This window comes from Buteo buteo, chromosome 2, assembly GCF_964188355.1.
Source record: "Buteo buteo chromosome 2, bButBut1.hap1.1, whole genome shotgun sequence".
Taxonomy (NCBI): Eukaryota; Metazoa; Chordata; class Aves; order Accipitriformes; family Accipitridae; genus Buteo; species Buteo buteo.
In genome coordinates, this window is record NC_134172.1 from 36,621,163 (window position 1) to 36,640,987 (window position 19,825).

The following is a 19,825-nucleotide window of genomic DNA, read 5'->3' on the forward strand; positions in this document are numbered from 1 at the left end:
CAAGGGCTTCCCCATTCCTCCTCTCTATCCTGTTCAAACACAGAAAACAGCTAGAGATGGCCTCAAGGAGACACTAACGTGACATAATTGTGGGTACTTCAAGCATGCCTTATGGAGCTTTTTCAAGCAATATTAATACACTGTTGTAATATACTGTCAGCTTTAATGCAGTAGTGAGTTTACAGTATTCACAATCTGGGGGAAAAAATGCACTTTTTTGAGGGAAAGATGGGCCCAGATCAGGCCCATTCCCTAAAGTGAAAGGGTATAAACTACTGGTAGGGGATCAGGAAGAGAGAAAAACAGGAGCGGCAGTAAGGAAAGTATAAGGTTGTGTACATTCTTACGTAAGTATACAGACTGGAGGATTAATTTGTTAAGTAAGAAGGCAGCAGGTACACTAATCATGAACCATATTCGTCAGAGTGCTGTTCTCTAGCTGTTACCATTAAGCAGTTTAAACATTAGAGAGAAAATTCTTAATACTCATTTGAAAAGGACAGAGCAATAGCTATGCAAATTAATGTCAGAAGGACAGCCTACTGATACTGAATGGCATGGGGAAAAGAACAAAGAAAACAACGCACCAGCAATCTATTTTTGCTTTTTTGGATTTTGAAAAATAATACAGAACACTGCAGTATAGCAAGTTTTTACTCCTGCAATCCTGGGCTTTTATCTATCCCTCGAAATAATCCTGAGAATATTATTACCTACAATTACAAGGACCATGTAAACAGTGTTAAGGTTTGATTTTCATATGTCACTGAGGAGAAACAAGGTGCTTGATATTATTTTGTGATACAGTTTTTACCACACATCTTGGATAAGGGAAAAAAGTATCACATAATATTGTGAGATGCATGTTCGTGAAAGATGGCCAAATACATGAGGCTTTCAGGCCACAGGAATTAAGACTGTTACTAATAGTTCAGAGTTCCTGTCAAGAGAGGGTATGTTTATAATAGAGACAGATTTCTTAATACAATTTTGTGACATCCACAAGCAAATCTTCCTGTTATTACATCATTGACAGATTTCCCTTTCTCTCCCTAGTAAGCTCTAAATACCATATAAATTATATTTGCAAAGACATTACAGCTGTTCAGCGCACGTCTGTGAAAACAGAGGATTAATCACTGAGCAAATAGTACAGTAATAAATGGCAGTAAATAGCTGCAGTACTTTTGTTACGTGGAGTCTGTTTCAGACCATCTGGTTTTGATCTTTTCAAGAGGAAATCTTCATGAGAAAATACCCACAGAATCCGATGTGATTCTGCTTTAGAACATGCTTCTAGCAACAATTTCATTGGTGTTGCACAATATACAGTCAATCTGTTCACTCGAAAGCTTACTTATCAAATATTTCAGTTTTTATTTTTTTGCCTGTCCTTATTCAACATTGTATAATTCAGCAAAAGACTTCCGTCCATGGGATGGATTGCATAATCAAATAAATATATAATTCCTTTAATGCAGCTTCTTCTGAATTCTTTGTGGGAATACAGCCTTCCATTCAATTCAACAATTGCCTAATTTTCTCAAATTTAAATTCTCAGGTGAACACCAATATTTTCCAGACCAACATGAAAAGAAAAAAGAAAAATCCCAAAATGTGTTTCACAAGACTCTGAAATAAGGGGCTGCAAGCTAGCCAACATTAGAAAAGTTTTATATGCAACTGATTGGCTGACATGATACCACCTGCCAACAGTTTTATCTATCTACTTAGGTCTTGGCCACTAACCCCTCTGATGTATCAACATCCTTTTTTTCTATTAGAGCATGAGATTAAAATGCTGAATTTTCCTGCATCTAATCTGTGCAGAAAAAAACATTGAAAACCGGAGAGGAGCCAGGTAGCCTCTGACACACCCTGGAAGGGAGGGAAAGCTGCAGCACAGTGCAGGTGTGTGGGTAACCGATGGGGAGGTAGAGCGGTGGTGGGATCAGCAAGCTGCCAGGACAATGCTTGCTCTAACTGTGTTGTATTTTACAGAGGGTGCAGTGTTGCAAACGGAACCGTCCTCTACACCCACCTGCAACATCTGACCTGTAAACCGGTACCTCAGCTTGTCTAGGTAGGGACAATCCTGAAGGGATTGAGCTAGGGTGAAAAACAGATACTCCTGAACACTAGCAACACTGCAGCTGTTTAAAGTGCCCTTATGTTCACCTTTAGTTAACTGATACCAACTTCCTTTAAGTATCACCTTGCAGGAAGAGCCTGAGGTAGCTTGCTAGCACAGTCCTATACCCACAATGGATTTTGTTGACGTGACTATCACGGTGGGAGTTTACGTACTGTCCCAGCCACGAACAGTCCAGCTCATGCAGCTGAGGAACAGCACTCACTTCTGAGGCCACTAACAAAATTCCCTTACGCCGTTAGAGGGCAGAAACGACACCTTTCCCGGTTTGTATCTCTGAAGGTAATCTTTGGTTATGAACGTCAATGGGAATTGACAGCCACGGCCACGCAGCTTTCCAGGAACCGGGGGTTCCTGTTTGGAGCCCGGCAGCCAGTGTTTCCAGCGAGCACTACCAGGCCTGCAATTACGTACTGCCCTCCCGGCCCCACGCAGCCTGCCTCGCTCCTCGACAACGCGCTGCGGCTCTCCCCGCCGGCCTGGCGGCGGCCCTGCGGCCAAGCCTCCTCGCCCGCGGCCAAGCCTCCTCGCCCCCAGCGAAGCCCCTCGCCCGCCGGCGACCGGCCACGGCCGCCATCCCTCACGCTCCCGCCTCTCGCGCGCACCGCCACCAACGGCGGGAAGCGGGGGAAAGAGGGGGGCAGGCTCCCGGCTGCGCATGCGCCCCAGGCAGCGCGGGGGGTGGGGTGTTGCGGCAGCCCGCTTGACCGGGACGGGGGGGGGAGAGGGGGTGGGGTCTCAGGTGGTGCGACGCGACGCGACGCGACGCGAGGCGTGGCGAGGCTGGGCGGAAGCGGAGCGAGCGGTGCCTGTCAGACGGCTGGGGGTCGGGAGCGGAGGTAGCGCGGGGCTGCCGGGGGGCTCCGCCAAGGGGCCGCCCCGTTCTCCTGTAGGCACCGTGCCGGGCGGCAGATCGGAGCGGGGTGTGTGGAAGGGCTGTACCCGCCCCTTGGCGGGGGAAGGGGCGCGGAAAGGCCTTCTGCTGAGTGGGGGCGGCGTGAGGGTGGTGGAGGCCCGGCAGTCCCTGTGGGGAGACGGGGCGGCTCGGCCGGGCGGGGGGAGAGGCGCCAGGCTCGGCCGGGGCTGGCGAGGGGGGCGTCGAGCAGTGTGCGAGCCGGGGAGCCGGGTTGCCGCGGCCTGGCTGCGGCTGCCAGGCAAACCCAGGTTTTCACCTCGCCTGAGCGCCCCGCTTTGTTCTCCGCCTCAGGCTTGCCCCCTGCTTCGGGACAGGTTTATCATCCTGGGCTCGGCCATGCTTCTGCCCCCCTCCCCCCGCCCCCACTGGCGGTTGTGCAGCCGTCAGCTTTCCCTCCGTCCCCCCGCCTGTCCTTCCGCAGCGGGTGGTGCTGTCTGAGCGCTCGGTGCTGCCTGCGGGTCGGTTCCTGCCCGCTCTGCAGGCGCTGGTTATCGGCGCCAGCGCGGGTCTTGCTGGCGGCTCCTGGCGGTGTTGCTGCAGGCCCCTCTTACGGGTTCGTGGGGACGGTGTGTTCTGCTGCCCGCCGTGGCCGAAGGGTCCCTTCGGCTGGGCAACCGTTTTCCAGGGCTGTGATGCAGTGTCCTTGGATGGTGAGGAAGCAGTGAAGGCAACGAGGGTTTTCTGGTCTCCTTCATTTGCAGTGGCCTTCCTGTCATAAACTATGACTGCAGTGACTCTGCAAGATTGATGTCTTTCTTGTACTGTAAGGACCTAACTTTCAAGGAGGCAAAACGTGCTTACAATGATGTGATGGAACTTAGAAGGAAGAAAAAAAATGTTTGTTTAATCCGTATTCGAGCAAAGGCAGGGTCCTCAATAATATTAGGTTAAGTGATCTCCTGGCACTAACAAGTTTGCATAAAAAAAAATAATGGGCAAAGCATTTGTTTTAATTTTAGGAGATTATACTATATGAAACTTACTGACAGCAAGAGTTGTGGAATAATGCTACCTTCTTACAATACAGTGAAATTGCTTTTATATGTAACATCTGATGATATTTTAACTACATTTTTAATCTTCCATTAAATTTATTTCTGTAAATGTTTATAACGTCCTCTTATCTCTACCTTACTTCTGTAGCTCTGTTAATCATTCATTATTAATAAACTTACTTTTCAGTTTCCTAATCTAATGTGGTAGCATCCTGTAAATTCTCTTTCATGTATCTTGTCATCTAAAAGATACTGACAGGTAGTATGGAGTGTAATTTCTGTGTTTGTGTGCCACAAAGCAAAGCAGATAGAATTTTTGTTCTGTCCTATGACATGATGAGGAGTTTCTTTAGTGCACTTTAGATCAGGTGAACAACTGGGTTTTTTTTGTTGTTGTTTTGCCCCCTCAGTGGGTGAATTGGGGAGGGGAGGGCAGTTTTTCCACTGTGAAAAGTGAGCTTTGTAGGAATTGTGACTTTTTATAGAACCTTCAGAATATGAACATGCTGAATGTAATAGCTAAGCATGCATGTGATTTGTTCTAATTGTGATGTAGTGTTTATTTTGGAAGAAATGTTATGAATTGTTGTTTCATGAGAGTATCAAAGAAAGGAGACAATATGAAGATGATAATATATTGTAAGTAGCATCTTGTTCTAGTGTTAGAAGAGGAGTGATGGCAGTTTTAGCTAAATTGTGGAAATTTGTTAATTTGTTGTTACCTTTGTTCCCGTTTTGACTGCTAGAGATACCCATGTGTATAAAGCCTAAATTATTCTGGCCTCTTTTTGTTATTTTATGTCTTACAATATATAATTGTTTAATAATTTATTTCAGGTACTTGATAACTCCAGAGGATTAAGCAATTATGTTGGAATTCCTTTGGTCTCGTAAATAGGTCTTTTTCCTAAAGCTTTTACAGTTGGAAATAAAGCGACTTCTTTTTTTTTTTTTAAAGCTTTTGTAGTCTCTGCTTTTAAAGACTCCTTTTGGCTTTTAGCTTCTTGAGGGAGGCATTGGTATTAGCTAATCACGTATTGTGATTTAGCTTGGGGATTGGATGTCATTTAACTGCTAAAAGTAAAATACTGCCCCTGGAGTTCATGATCACTTGTACCTTCTCCAAGAATAGTTAGGGCACTTGTTCCTGTATTTTGCCCAAACTGTAAGTAGGATAAATGCATGCTGTCAGCTTAAATTCTCAGCTGTGTAGTCAACATATCTGAAGACTAGCAAGTGTCAAAAATAGCCATTAAATTGTTTGTAGTAGCTGTCAAAAATTTGCAGAGCTCAGTCATTCAAATGAATGTGTTTTGTGCTGGTACAAGTTTACTGCTAAAATGTACTTTATATAGTATTTGTTATTTGACAAGCTCTTTCACCTGTGATTGAAAACTTGTACTATTAGGTGGGCTGGGTTTCCTCAACTGAGCATTATTAATAGTCTCCTAAATTTTCTTTTATGATTGTCAACTTTAAAAAAAAAAAAAATTACCATTTGGCTATGTAATTTAAAAGATTCGTTTTGGATTGCTCAGAACTAAATGGGTACTTTGCTTACGTAAAACAAGGCCTAGACTAGAGGCCTAGACAAGAGGACTTAAAACTTATTCCACTGAAATTGGTCTCTTCAGTAATAGCGAAGAAATAAGAGGCTACCATGATGTAAGTAATCCAGTTAAATTTCTGGGTACCTTCTGCTTAATTTTATCAATAAAATATTTTGTAATGCACACCACTGTGGTGCTATGGTTAACTACTGCCTGTCATACCCTTGCTATGCTAAGATAAACTGACAAGTCAATCTAGAAATAATAAAAGATGTAGAAGAAAAGAACTTAATCTGTCTTTTAACATTGCCTCCAGTGTTATTTTTCTAAAATCTTCAACTGGATCAGCCTCCTGGGAGGGAGCGTGAATCTGAGGCCCTGTCTGTATTGTAGTTTTACCACTGAAATGTACTTTTGGTGGACACCTTGTACACATCCGTACTCAGTTTGAATTCTGCAGGTTTCTTGAAGTAAAACCAGGCAAGTTAAATTCTTCCTCTGCCCTCTTTTTTGTTACTGTTCCGTGGGAATAGTGTCTGTGTGGATGCTGGACCGTGTGTATATGTATGACCAATTCTGCAGTGGCAGTCTCTCCACCATTGCAGCCATCACTTTGTTAGCTGACTCCACCCTCCCCTCTCCTTTTTGTTCTCTTTAATGACAACCCCCTTCCTTTTAGTTGTCTTTAAAACGTTCAGTGAAAATCCGTGTCTTCTCAGTAGCCTACACTCATGATCTTGCAGGTATGGCTTTCTGTAAAACTAGCTAAAATTAGCTAAACATTATCATCTCAGAAGGAAGTTTTGGAGTCACCAGGGACTTTGGAAAGAGTGGTGCAAACACAGCTGTGAAATTTCAAGAGGGAGTAGAGGTACTGGTTAGGACTTTGCAAGGGGGTGCTTGACATAGCCTAGTGTTCAGCTGCAATGAAAAAACTGTGGCAATCTTATCGGGAAATGAGAGGCTAAGAAGGTACTTCATGCTCTGTCACAACTGTGGTTCATGTGAGCAAGGGTCCTACTGGGACCTGAATGGCAGCAAGAAAGCATAAAGGAAAAAAAGAAAAGTGTCCCAGATGGAATGAAGCTGAGATGATTTTTTTTAAATGTTTTTTTCCCCCCTAAGAAGCTGATACAGAGATGTAGAAACGTTTTGAGGCCCAGATGGACCCAGTGGGAGGAGGGGAACTTCAGCAAGTATAATATACTGTCCCCATTGATATCTGCTTTCTTTAATTTTCTTCACAACCCTTGCCAAGTCATTTCCCCTCTCAAAATCTTGAATCTTGGCTGACTGCCCACAGGCAAGGAACAAAGAATTTCTGTTTTTAAATGGCTGTTTTAAAAGCATTCACTGACAGTAGTAGGCAAAATAAAAGGGGGGGGAGTACTCAAAAAAAAAAAAACCCAAAACAAAACAAAAAACCAAAACCGACAGGATACTTTAAGGTACCAAAAAGTACTTAAGTAGACTCCTTAGACATAATGCAAAGTAAAAACAATTGTAGGCAGAAGGTGTAAAATGTAAACAATGCAAATAGGACTACATGCCTTCAAAATAGAAACAAATCACCATTATTTCTAAAATACTGAAATACAAAAGGTAATCTAGTGTTTGGGCACTCAGATGGTTATATACCAGAGCCACTGTGAACTTATGTGTGGGTTTTCAAGTTTAAAGCGGTATGTGTTTGCTTTCAACTCAAAAGTCCAGCTACAAAACAAATTGGTTGTGTGCTGTTCTCAGAAGCCTGTAGGAGGTAGAACTGTTCCTGCTTTAAGATGTGTTTGAGGTAGTCTCAGCAACTTGTCAGCAGTGACAATATCTGCTTGGTGAGCCGTGACTTTTGTTGGCCCAGATACCCTTTGGCTGCATTGAGAGACAGCGAGTGGTGGGAGCACACAAGATTTTCTTCTTTCTTTGTTGCAGCACTGTAGAAGAATAGGTATTCTTGGTAGTTACCTGTTTTTGCTATTCCCTTAAACCTCATGTCTTTCTATGATGTTGCTTGGAATAGCTATTAAAGGTATTCCCTGAAAGACAGGTAGCAATAAGGCAAAGGGATAATTTTTTTTCTTCCCAGCATTCCTTGGTAATTGCAAGTCTGGGGCACGCAGAGGCAGGGAATGAAGGAACATATGCTGTGGGAGAAGGTATAAAGATAGATGTCCTGGAAAAGGCACCAAGCACTAGGCGGACTCCTTTGGCAGTGTGTTCCAAAAGTGGTACAGAACTGCTAAAACCTGGAGTCCAGCAGCTGTCATACTGATAGGGCAGGCTTCCCTGCCCAGAAGTATGCCTTCTTACCTATCTGTAAGATCGCAGTGTGTTGTATAATGCTGTTCTTTTCACTTGAGACTGGCAGGTATTAGTATAAATTCTCTCTTCTATCAACTTACCTATGATGCAGTCTTGAAAGACCCTCAAGTCTCATCAGCACACAGGTACAGCATTTTGATGGGCGCTGTTGTTTTGGGCATTGCTGAGGTTTTGTCAGTAGGGTATCCTTCTCTTTTTGCCTTTTTGCTAGTGATATTTTTCTGTTGAGCAAATTTTACAGCATCAATAATAGGAATACTTAAAATGGTGAGAGTTGATCTCATCAAAAGACAGCTCAAATATGGTTTCACTTGTCTGGGGACACGCATTGCTGTTAATTGTTTGCTTCCGAGTAGAATATTCTGCTATTTTATGGTGCTATGCAGCTGTCTGAATGAACCTGGGAACGAAAGGGCAGTGTTGGTCTGCAAAAGTCACCAGTACGGATGTGCCAGTACAGAAAGATGGTTTTATTGGCATTTTTTCAAGAACTCATGTGCTCTTAAAAACATAAGGAATGTGATTCTTCCTTGGGCATGAGTTTTAAATATGAATGATGTGGGTAAGATGATTTGTTAGAGGGAGTTTGTGTTATGTGTAGGAATGCAGAACTGAAATTTCTGTGTATTGCCAGGAATCATGGTCCTGTGTAACAGGATATACTTAACTTTTTTGGGTACCTGTTTGTTAGCTGCACCTCATGCAGATTTTTCTCCTACTGCCAAAATGATAGCCATCTAAGACTGCAGATTACCAGAATGCAGACATCATTTTTGGTGTTCCAGAAAGTCTCAGCACATAGCTTCTGGGCTTTTAGGTACTTGTTTTATTATCCTGTCTTCAGAGATGAATTGGTCAGTGAATATATGTTCTATGCTTTTTGTGGGTGTGTCAGTCATTCTTTAGACTTCCCATTTTCATTGCTGCACAGCGACTGTGCTGATAGGTTTCCAAATAACATAGAACTAGCCTGTCTGCTCTCAGAATGGTCAGCGTGATGTCTGTCAGCTGAGTGACTGTGATGCTCAAAGTTTTCTGTTGGAAAATCAGAAAACAAAAGATTCTGGAGGTCACAGAGGTAAATGGGCTGAGGGGGAGCACACTCTAAATAGATACAAAAAAGAAAACTAATGGGATAGAGCTGACAGAACTGTGGAAATATTTCCTGGTATTCTGTAATTCCCTGTGATTTTTGTCTTCTTGAAACGTTCCTTGGCTATTCCAGTGAGGTATCATTATGCCTGTTCACAGCTTATTGTTTACTAATACAGTACCCTCACTGTACTGGGATATGTTTGCTGCCATGAATTTAATAGAAATTTCTTCTATAGACATAATTTTAGTATGCTAATTCCAAGTCCTTAATAATTTCATAAACTTGTTATGCTCCCACTGAGATTGTAATAAATTCTAATTTCATACTGTACAATTATTTTATAGTAATTATTAATGTCAGCTTTTATTTGTACTGTCCTAATTTCTGTCTGCTGTCTGTTCTGTTACAAGATTTTTTTTTTCCCATTCTCTGTTTGTAGTTGGGTGCAGTCTCCTATGACTATATCTGGCTTTTTTTTTCTTTTTAATCTCTGTCTTGATAAATCAATTCTTGTGTTTGTACGGTTAATAATAATAATTGATCACAAAGCCAGACTTGCTTTTGAATTCACTGTGTTACATTGTTGTTGATCATAATTTGGCAGTGAGGAACAGATAAGTATTATGGTAGTAAGTAATAGATGGAGTAAAGTTCCCATTTATCAAGGCTACTTAATTAATATACTCATTAGAGACCTATATAGGTCTCAAGGGTATCACTGAGGAACTACTGCCTTAGTAGGTATTCTGGCTTTCAAAATACATAGCCAAAGAGGTGACTTTATTGGACTGTATGTTAACAATACTATTTTCAGTGCATTTTTCTTGGCTTTATCCTTAAAGTCTTTCTGATCCTTGAACAGAATGGGATTCTCGGGCTTCAGTTTTCTCTGTTCTTCACCTCTTGCTGACTCTGTTCTGTTATTTTTTTGCTAAAGCTGCTTACTAATAACTACCAAAAATACCTGACGGGCCTGAGGCTTTCTTTTTCTCTTATAAATAACCATCTTCGTCTGTCCTGTACATTTTTCAAAACTAGATGGTACACACCATCTCTGCAGCACAGTTGTAAATTTACCCTGGTCATGCCGATAACCACTTCTAGTGGAAGGCTGGGATCTCTCGGACAGACTAGAAAAATGGTGACGAATATGTACTGGTCTTTCACGAGCTGACTGAGTAGCAGAACTGACAGTGCTGTAAAGAGTGTTGTAACCTTTTAAGGATTTGGGTATGCCTTGTTTTCATGGTACCCTGAGATCGTCTCAGAGGATGTATGAGGCATTCCTTTGCCTTACAAACTGTTGCATTTATTTGTGTGTACGTGAGTATAATCTCTGGGTTTTGCTGGGAGTAAGTAAAGCAGAATCTGAGGAAGACTTTGCAACAAAATTCAAGTATGATGTTTTCTAAGTATGGGCTGGTTTCCATGGAGAAGGGTCAGCATTCAAACTGAAGTCTGATGCTACTGTTTAGGTAAGTAGCATCAGAAATAATAGAACTTTGCTTTATTACAGAACATACAATGGATTTTCTGTTCCATTTTTTTTGGCCCTTGTTCGTTTTGTTTCATGCACTCAATATAATTTATACATGACTGATGTTGGACCACAGCTCAGAGGATAGAGACATGATTTTATTTTGGAGAGGATGAGTGCTTTAGTTCATTGCTTTCATTGCCAGATGTATGTCAGTGTTTGTTGTGGTATCGCTGGACAATGTTAAATCCACATTCGAAGGCTTTGGCAGTACAATTCCTAGACAATCAGCAGTGGCAACAGTGAAGGAAAACGAAGTTCCCTATGTCTGTGAAAGGCAAACCTAGTCTCAGATCCTCTGTTCAGGAATTGCTGGTAGTTCCAAGTTCTAATGTTGCCCCTGGCTTGGGCTTGTAATTTTCAGAATAATTTAGATATGCGTGTTGATTTTAAAGAACTTTGAAAAATTGCCACCTGAATCAGTCACTTCAGGCTGCCTATTGAAAGGATCATCTGGAAGATACCGTCTTCTTCATGGAGTCTTGGAATGCCATTTTACCTGCATAGTCAGGTCAGGGGTTTTGTTTGACTGGGGGGAGAGGTTGGGTTTTGGGGCCTGTGTGTGTTTTATTTTATTTGGTGGTTTTGGGTTTGGTTTTTCTTTTTTTCTTTCCCTCCTCAGATCTTAAAGTTTTGTTCTGGCTGTACTCCTTCATCTTCATGGTCATCTTTCTTTTGTCTCAGGTTAGGAATGGTAGGAATTCCACAAGGCGTAGCTCTGATGTGCCCTTTTTTTCTGTTGCTCTCTGCAGTGCTTTGACCTCCTTTGCCACAAAAGCCCTTCAGCTGTGGTTGGGAGAGTGGCAAGCCTGGGTTCCTACCTGGGCTAAGTCAGTGTGAAGAAGGAAGTTTCAGCTTCCTTTTTCCCCTGCTCAGGGAGTGGTGAGCAAGGAGGAGCTGAGAGAATGAGGGAGAAGAAAGATCACAAGAGAGAGTGTTCCTTCTTAAATGTATGTTGTTACCTCATGGGATATTACCTCTGAATTACTGAAAACAAAGGTCCATTCTGAGGACAAGTTTTGTTTAAACTATAAAGTTTGTACAGAGTAGTGCTGACCCTTCAGGGCAGCAAGAAGTAAGAGAAAATTCCAATCCGTCCATCTTATTTACTGTGCTATTTTCTTCCTAATATGTACACGTGCTGCTCCAATACATTTTTTTTTTCCTGCTTGCAAATCACACAAGTATAAGCTTGCTTTTGTTGTTGTTGTTGTTGTTGTTGTTATTGCTCCACACTGTGTAATCTTGGAAGGGTCTTGCAGGGAGTGTGTTATGGGTCACTAGAAGTGCATGCATCAGGAAGAAAGAGGAGACCAAATCTCCAGAACTTTGAAATTACACTGGAATTTGTTAAGGGGGAATGGCCTCTAAAAATGCATAGGAAAAGTGACCAGTACAAATAGTTCCCTTCATTTTGGTACACTTACTCCTAGTTCCTCTGCCCGGTGTCAGTATTTGGGTGTTACGCCATTTGCCCAGCAGGTTAAGTCCTTGATTTCTGTTAGTTTCAGGAGTCAGCATGTGCGCTGTGAATCAAATATACACGGCAAAGACCCAGTCTGCAAGTCCTACTGCTCCTTGGCGGGAGTTTATTCAGTCTGTTCCTCTTGGCTAGGACTCTTATCCAGGCTTGTGGTCTTATTTACAGTGTGATGGCAGAGTTATTTCCACTTCAGAGCTCTGTAGTGATATTGTCTAAATGCTTCAGGATGAGATATAGCTGGAGATCTATGGAAAGTGGAACTTAATTTAAATTCTGCAAGAGCTATTTGTTATTTTTCAGACAATTTAAAAAAAATAATATAAAACGTAGACTTTGGGAATGGGGGTTGAAACTTGTGGTCTCTCCTTGAGAGATACTGTTTGATCTTCTGAGCCATCATATGAATACCCTACTCCTGGACCTCATATGTAAATGTTTTCCATCATATTTGATACTATTCAGGGATTATGTAGATGCATAATGATGTAGGTGCAGTTTATGCTTTAAAGTCCGAGTGCAGAGCCATGGATTTGGCAAAGAGCTAGGGAAAAGAAATTTTGGTTAGCTCATGTTTAGGGAGGATCTGTTTCAGGAAATCTTTAACCACACAATTCCAAATACTCATGCTGAAACTGTAGAATATAAGTTTTTATTGTTTTCTCTGTTACTTTATGTACTTAAGGCAAAATTGTGTCTTAAAAACAGTTTTTTGGGAGATAAGCACATTTTTTGAACAAAGTACATCTCACTGAATTTACAGTGGGATTTCAAATTATTGCATGTTGGCTATCTGTCCATGTGCATGGTCATGTCCTGCAGTTAAGGTAAAGTAAGCTATTCCTCATCCACTTGTGATTGCCACTTACATTAGTACACCCAACAGTAAGATTTTATGTACTGGCAGTTGCTATAGGGCATTTTATACACGATAACTTGTTACTTTACAGCAACTTTGGTATCCAAGTCCTAATATTGCCCCTGCCTTGGACTAATCATTTTCAGAATAATTCAGATATGCGTGTTGATTTTAGAGCACTTCAAAAATTTGCCACTTGAATCAGTCATGGTGGCTTGCCTGTTGAGAAGGTTATCTGAAGAGCGAAGGTGAAGGGTAAGCGACAAGCACAACTCGGCACCCTGCTGGCTGGCAGCCACGCTTGTGTTTGCAGCAGAGCGTGGCGTGTCGGCATAAGGCCAGTTGAACTAGTCAGCAGAGGCAATGAAAAATACCGTGGAGGCGGAGTTAAGTTTAGATGAGTGCTTAGCAGGATAAGAAATTTGGCCTCAATATTCTAATAAAAACAGAGATCTAAGTACCAGTATAGAAAGTCTGGTGGGGAACTCTATTAAATGTGTAACTTCAGTCTGAAAAGCGCTCATGTTGGGTAGTATGTGGCAAGAACAAGGAGTAACAGGGAAGACGTAACTATTATGTAAAATGACTAGCTTTATCCAGACTATGTTAAATAATAGAAACTCTCTTTCAAAAAAGTATTGAATAATTGGAGACGCTTCAGAGGTGGCTGAAAAATGAGAAATGCGTCGTATACACATGTAAAGAGACTGAAAAGATCTGGTTTGTTTGAGGGGGAAAAATGAATAAGACAATGATACATATGTAAATGTATATACATACACATATGATGAATCTGGAGCATCTACCGTCACTGTCTTTATAACACAAGAGGAGGGACACATTTTGGTGAGAGTCTTACCAAGTTGGTTTTTTTAAAGTATGTTGAAATCAGTTATTGAACATTCAAATGTATGCATTTATAATAAAATGGAAATGGTTTTATGTTCTTCCCTAACAATTGCTTCAAGTTGGGTTTAAAAATGTATTTCTGTTTTAAAAGCATGTGGCTTGAAGCCCTCAACTTCAACCACTCCACGTGAAAATGAATGTCTCTTTAATCCTGCACTTTGTTTTGTTTTAATATTATTTTTTTTTCCCCCTCCCAATACAGAGCTCCTTGAAGATGTCTGGCTCACATTGCTTCAAGATGTCTGGGTATTTGTTGTTTAACTGTTGAAGCTTTCCTACCATTTGTAAGTAGGAAAGCCTGAAGCCTTAATCTTGAGGGATCAGAATTGGCTGCTATGGTAAGACTTTTTTAAAGTGGTAGTAAAATGCTAAAAGTGGGTGCAATGTGCCAGTTCATTTTGGTTTTATTTATTTATTAGCAAGACACCAAACAACAAAAAAAAAATAATGCTGTACAAAACCAGAAGAGAATGATGCCCAACTTTGAACTTTGTCCTGCATTTTATCGGTTTATAGTTGCCCTGTGCTTCTAAGTGAGGATTCGGAATTAAGTCAATAATTTCACAAGATCTTTTTCTTATGTGTAGATGTATGCATATAACTCATCAAAATGTTGTATATAAGTGTTTTACAAGTCTCTTCTAGATACAGCATTTTGTTTGAAATGCATTTTGGTTTAATAGTTCACATTCCGGTATTTAAAATACTTAAGGTGATTTGTAGAAGCGTAGAAGTTTTGATGTTTGGGGAGTAAAAATCAGTAAAAATAAGAAGAGGAAACCTGATAAACAACAGATGAGATAGAAAGATGACTGCACCTCTAAGCAGATGCAAATCCACCACAGTTTGCTAGATTATGCAATAATATGGCATTTGGAAACTGGTATTTGTCCTTGATGTCAACAGCTGTAGCAGTTTTGAATAACCAAGTGATATTTTACGAATTTTAGGAATCGAGACCAACTAAAACATGAGAAGATGTATTCAAGATGATCCAGCCAGAAGATTTTTCACTTCATAGAAATCTTGTTTTTGTTTAATATGTAATATAATTTGATAAAGCCGAGTTCAATTGCTTGTCTTGAAGTTAAGACACACCTGTGGCCTTCATCAGACATGTTTCTAACATTTTCAAGAAAAAATATGTCCCAGAAACTGAGTATGTTTTTACTAGTTTTTGGAATCATTTGGGGTTTGATGTTGCTACGCTACACTTTCCAGTATCCAAGACGCCAAAGCAGTGCTGAGTTGCGTGGACAGATACTAGATCTAAGTAAAAGATATGTCAAAGCACTGGCAGAAGAAAATAAAAATTTAATGAATGGTGGCGGTGGAGCCTCTATGGCAGGATATGGTAAGAAAAAAACCATACTAGTTTTAAAAATACTTTTTTTCCCTGAAAACTGTAAAGTTATACTTTTTTCCTTTTTTAAAGTAATATTACTGCTCTTTAAGAGAAAAACCTCTCTAACTGATTTGATTTTAGTTTATTAACTGAAGTTGAAGATTAAGATGTGGGTGCAAAATCAAGCTTGAGACATGAGATTTTTGTTTTCCAGGAATTTTTTAGGTATCTCCAGGTATATGACTACTGTTGTTTACAGAATTAACAGTAACATTGTGCTTTTTCTCCATCTTAAGCTATTGAGGAGTAAGCACGTGCTTGATATGGGGACACAGTTTTACATTAAGTCACTTTAACATTCCAGATTCTTCTTGTGTCTCATTGCTAACTTTCTGCTTTCATTTCTTTAATTTTCTTCTCTCTAAGTAGTAAAAAAGCAGTGGAAAGCAACATACTAGTTGAGTTTGCAGTCTTGAGACTGCAAGGCAATTACAAATTTAGCAGAATCTGCCCTTGCTTTTGAATTTAGCAGAATCTGCCCTTGCTTTAGAAGTAGCCGTTAGAGCCATTAGGTTACTTGTCTCAAGAGCTTTGATATTTGCTGCATCATCTCTCTCTGTCTGATTTACCTGTTAACTTGATGAATATGTTTCCAGTATTGACTGGTAATAGATGCCTTTCTTCTGAAATACAGAAAAGATAGTTTTGAGATCTTTTTAGCAAAGCTATAAAAATGTCTTAATTTTAACTCTGGTCCCTCATAGCTTCTATTGAGGGAAGGCTGCAATGAGCTCTAGTTAATCCCTTAGGGATTAGGTTTGAAGAAACTACCTGGGTTCTGACATAAAGGAAAAAATGTATCTGTGAAAGTGAGAGTAATACAAGGCTTAAAAAGAAATAGTTATAAATCTTCACATATATATATATATATATTTTTTGTTAATGTACTTTGATGGCCTTCTTAAGGAATCCTTAAAAGGATGGGCTCTACCAGTTGTAGGATGCTCTTTATAGAAAGTCTGGTAAAAGTACAAATAGCAAAAATGTGTCTGAACTCTTTTCTCTGCTGCTCAGGAACAGGGAGGCAAGTCTGTGATAACAAGATGAGCAGGAAGCAACCCAAGAGGAGAAGGACAGTATCAAAAAGTCTTGGCCTTTAATTCTTTCATTCATTAACTTAACTTTTTTACCACAGTAAAAGACTACTTTTTCTTTTATTCCCCCTCTTCTCCCCCTCCCCCTTTTTTTCTTCTTCAAGGATTTCCTGCCTTTACTGTGTAATTACTTTTCTGTGTAACTTGTTTTAAAAAAAAACCTTGTGTACTGCAGCTTTCTACTGCTATATAAGTCTTACAGTGTATTTCCAAATGAGATTTGCCTTCTGAGGTTTTGTCTGAAGTTTAATAAAAAAATTAAGTCAACTTTTGATCTACATGCTGATCATCAGACTTAGAACTTGAGTAGACGATTCCTCCCTTCTGACTGTTGAGCACAGAATGATACTATGACCCACATCATGTCATTGACAGCAGACCCTGCTCTGGCTCAAATTGTAAAGCAATTTTTTTTTCTTTTTTTCTTTTTTCTTTTTTTTTTTCCCCCAAAGATGACATTACTAAACAAGATCTAGTTAATTTTAGACAGAGGGACTGACCTGAGTTTTTTTGTGGTTTCGGGGTTTGTTTGTTTGTTTTTGTTTTTTTTTTTAATTTACTACTAGTGTTTTATTTTATCTGGGTTACTCCTCTTTTTGCTTTCATACCTGTGCTTTCCTTCCCAGTTTTTCTGGTTAGTTAAGAACTGATTGGGGGCAGGGGGGGCAGGGAGAGTCTTGTGTGTGTCTGCATTGGTGCATGTTGTGGGGATCTTAATGCCTTGTAAAACCTGGTAAGTTTGTTCATTTTTTCCTAATCTGAGACAACGTAGTGATATGAACATTGACAACAGTGTAATTAGCTTTTGTTGAAAGGTCTGTTACTGTTTTTGTGTTCCAGAATATGGGAAATTTTTTTACTGTCCTTTCTGTTGTTTTTCAATCAATATAGGCCTAAATATGGAAACTTTTTTTCCTGCTTTATAGCCTATGTAAGAAGTGATAAGATACTTTCTTATACCAGTTTTTCTGTGGGATAGATCTGTTATTTAGAGAAAGCTATTAAGAAGTACATTTTTTATGTTGGAAAGTATTTAAATATATTCTGTTGCTGTCCAAGACTAAAAGGTGTTATAGCTGGGTATTTTCTAGTGCTGTTGTCTGGATGAAATTTGAAATACTGCTTTTGAATAGTCACTAGTCTAATGCTCCAACTAGTGGTTTCATTCTTACACTCAAGTATTTAATTGGCTTCGTTCACAGTTCACTATTATGGCGGTATCTTCCTTGCCTAAAATAACAAAGAAATTATATTAATCAAGCAGCTATTTAATTCTGTACTTGTATACTAATCTGCACTTTCCCCAAAAGTATAGTAGGAATGATGGCAAGTCTTAAGATGTGAACATGTTGAAATAGTAGTTCTTTTCCACATGTAGTAAGTAATAGGATCTAATTTGTTTTTTCCATTATCTTCAGCTGATCTTAAGAGAACAATTGCTGTTCTTCTGGATGACATCTTACAACGCCTTGTGAAATTGGAAAACAAAGTTGATTACATCGTTGTGAATGGCTCAGCAACAAATACCACGAATGGAACTAGCAATCAGGTGCCAGTAACTTCAAATAAACGTGTAAAACCAGCAAGCAACATTAGATAGCAAACACGGCCACTTTATGTTGCTACATATATGATAGGTAGTATTTAAGATAAGCTTTTTATCTCTGGCTAGGGCAAAGCAGTAGTTGATTCCTAAAAGAAGCGTGAACTATTCTATTATACAATGTGCTGGATCTATGTAGGCCTAACTTATGTGCATAGGTTCTCAAAACATTATTTCATTGCCTTTGAGCAGTACTTCTGAAGTGATCTTTGTTGTCTTTAAAGTTATTTTGTTATCATGATTTGATGTAGTATGCCATTGGATAATAACAACAAATGGAAAGCAATGCGGAACTTATAGGTAAGTTTCTAAATATATTTATTTAAGTATAAATATAACATATCTTTTGGATAGGTGAGCAGTATTGTAGCTTATTCATATTTTGTGGTCTGTGTTAAGCCAAGGTAACTGAGGAAAACGCATTGTTAAACAGATGTTAGAAAATGTGTATACTTACAATATTTTGTTACTCATTTACTAAAACAATGTTAAATTGAGGATAGCATTGGCGGTAATATTTTAAAATTGTGACCCAAAGAATGTCTTTATTTGCACTATCTGTCAGAATAGCTAGGGAGAATTTACTGTATATTTAAGAAAATTAATTATAATAGGAAAACATCCTAGGTAGCAACACTGTCCAGGTATATCTTTATGCCGGAGTTAGGGCAGTTAGATTATCAAAAGCAAATCATAATCTGTGATATCTTAGATGATTATTTCTTACAAAGATATTTAAGTGTATGTATTTTGTAATTGCAGATGAAATTATTTAAGTGATGGAATTAAGTTTGGGATATGTGAATACTGTTTATTTTTATTCATTGCTGTTTCTTTTTAACTTTTTAGTACCTTGCAATCTGTGATGAGTATAGCACGCTTATCTCCCTGAATTGCTTTTTTGATCAGGAGGAAAAGCAATGAAGGGGAAACAAGGCATCTCTGCATTTAACAGAGATACGTGTACTAAGGGTGTCTTATCATGGAATATTTGAGAGCTAAGGTAGTGTTTGCCTTATGTCTAAGTTAGCCTTACAGGAAAGTGAATTGCAGTGTGGATGCACTGTATTTCAAAAAGTTACTGAAGTCATATTAAATAGAAAGTGCCACTGAGCCTGTTTTTTAAAACGTACTGAATGTTTGCGGGAGGGGGGTGGGGTGGGATGATATGTTCAGGGACTATTGCCAAGAGTGTGCTGTGAGTGGGTTTTTGAGGGGGGTGGGGGTGGTCTAATCCAATATTAAGGGAAAAAAAAAACCCACCAGTAAAACCGGAGGTGCTGGATGATATACCATCCAAAGTTATGTGTTTTTTCTTTTTTTCTATTTCTCTGCTGACATTCTGGGGTGTTACAAAGGAAAAATACAACCTTAGTCGGTATCCAGATGATGGTTTTTTTTCTGTCATGTTATGTGTAAACATGTACTCACTTCAATGCAGAAAGAGAAAAATAAATTTTCAATTGTACTTGTAAAGACTCCTGGTTTGTTGGCATTTTTTTTAACAGTCTCATCATTCTTGCTACATGGGCTCTAGGTGTTTCTGGATTGGAAAATTGTATGTCTCTGAAGTTTTGCAGTAGTCTATCTGGTATTCTTCATGCTCAATCACTGAGTTCTTTTGCTCCTGAAATTCTAATGCCCTGAAACTTTCCTTTTTATGCAGGGATTTTAGAGACTGATACACTAACTTACATGCAGTTATGTACTCCTCATAGTAATGCATGGTTCCATTAGGAAATAGTTGCTTTTCTCTCCGGTTTCAGTAGTACAACGGCTCATTGGAATTATCTTTTACTTGACAGATATATAGGGAAAACTGTGAACTACCTAAATCTTACGGCAGAAATGTTCCATTCATAAATATAGTTGAAAGAACTGTTTATCAAGAAGCAAGTTAAAAACAGTCT

The 19,825-nt window shown here is 39.7% G+C and overlaps 1 protein-coding gene across 2 annotated transcripts; it reads left to right on the top strand.

The window, feature by feature from the left end:
- The first annotated feature begins 2,888 nt into the window (after nt 1-2,888).
- On the top strand, nt 2,889-19,391 carry CCDC126 (coiled-coil domain containing 126). Of its 2 annotated transcripts, none has more exons than XM_075050810.1 (4): nt 2,889-2,991; nt 14,016-14,151; nt 14,764-15,167; nt 17,731-19,391. In XM_075050810.1, exons 3-4 carry the CDS (start codon nt 14,930-14,932, stop codon nt 17,910-17,912), a joined length of 420 nt encoding a protein of 139 aa, XP_074906911.1. In that variant the 5' UTR covers nt 2,889-2,991; nt 14,016-14,151; nt 14,764-14,929; the 3' UTR covers nt 17,913-19,391. The 2 variants fall into 2 exon arrangements, with proteins under 2 accessions (XP_074906911.1, XP_074906919.1); XM_075050818.1 differs by having other exon boundaries at nt 2,929-3,075.
- The last annotated feature ends 434 nt before the right edge of the window (nt 19,392-19,825 follow it).

Excerpts from the sequence above, each read along its gene's own strand:
- CCDC126 (XM_075050810.1), top strand. The coding sequence starts at position 14,930 with ATGTTTCTAACATTTTCAAGAAAAAATATGTCCCAGAAACTGAGTATG. Across the intron at positions 15,168-17,730 it reads AGCCTCTATGGCAGGATATG|CTGATCTTAAGAGAACAATT; the intron begins GTAAGAAAAAAA and ends CATTATCTTCAG.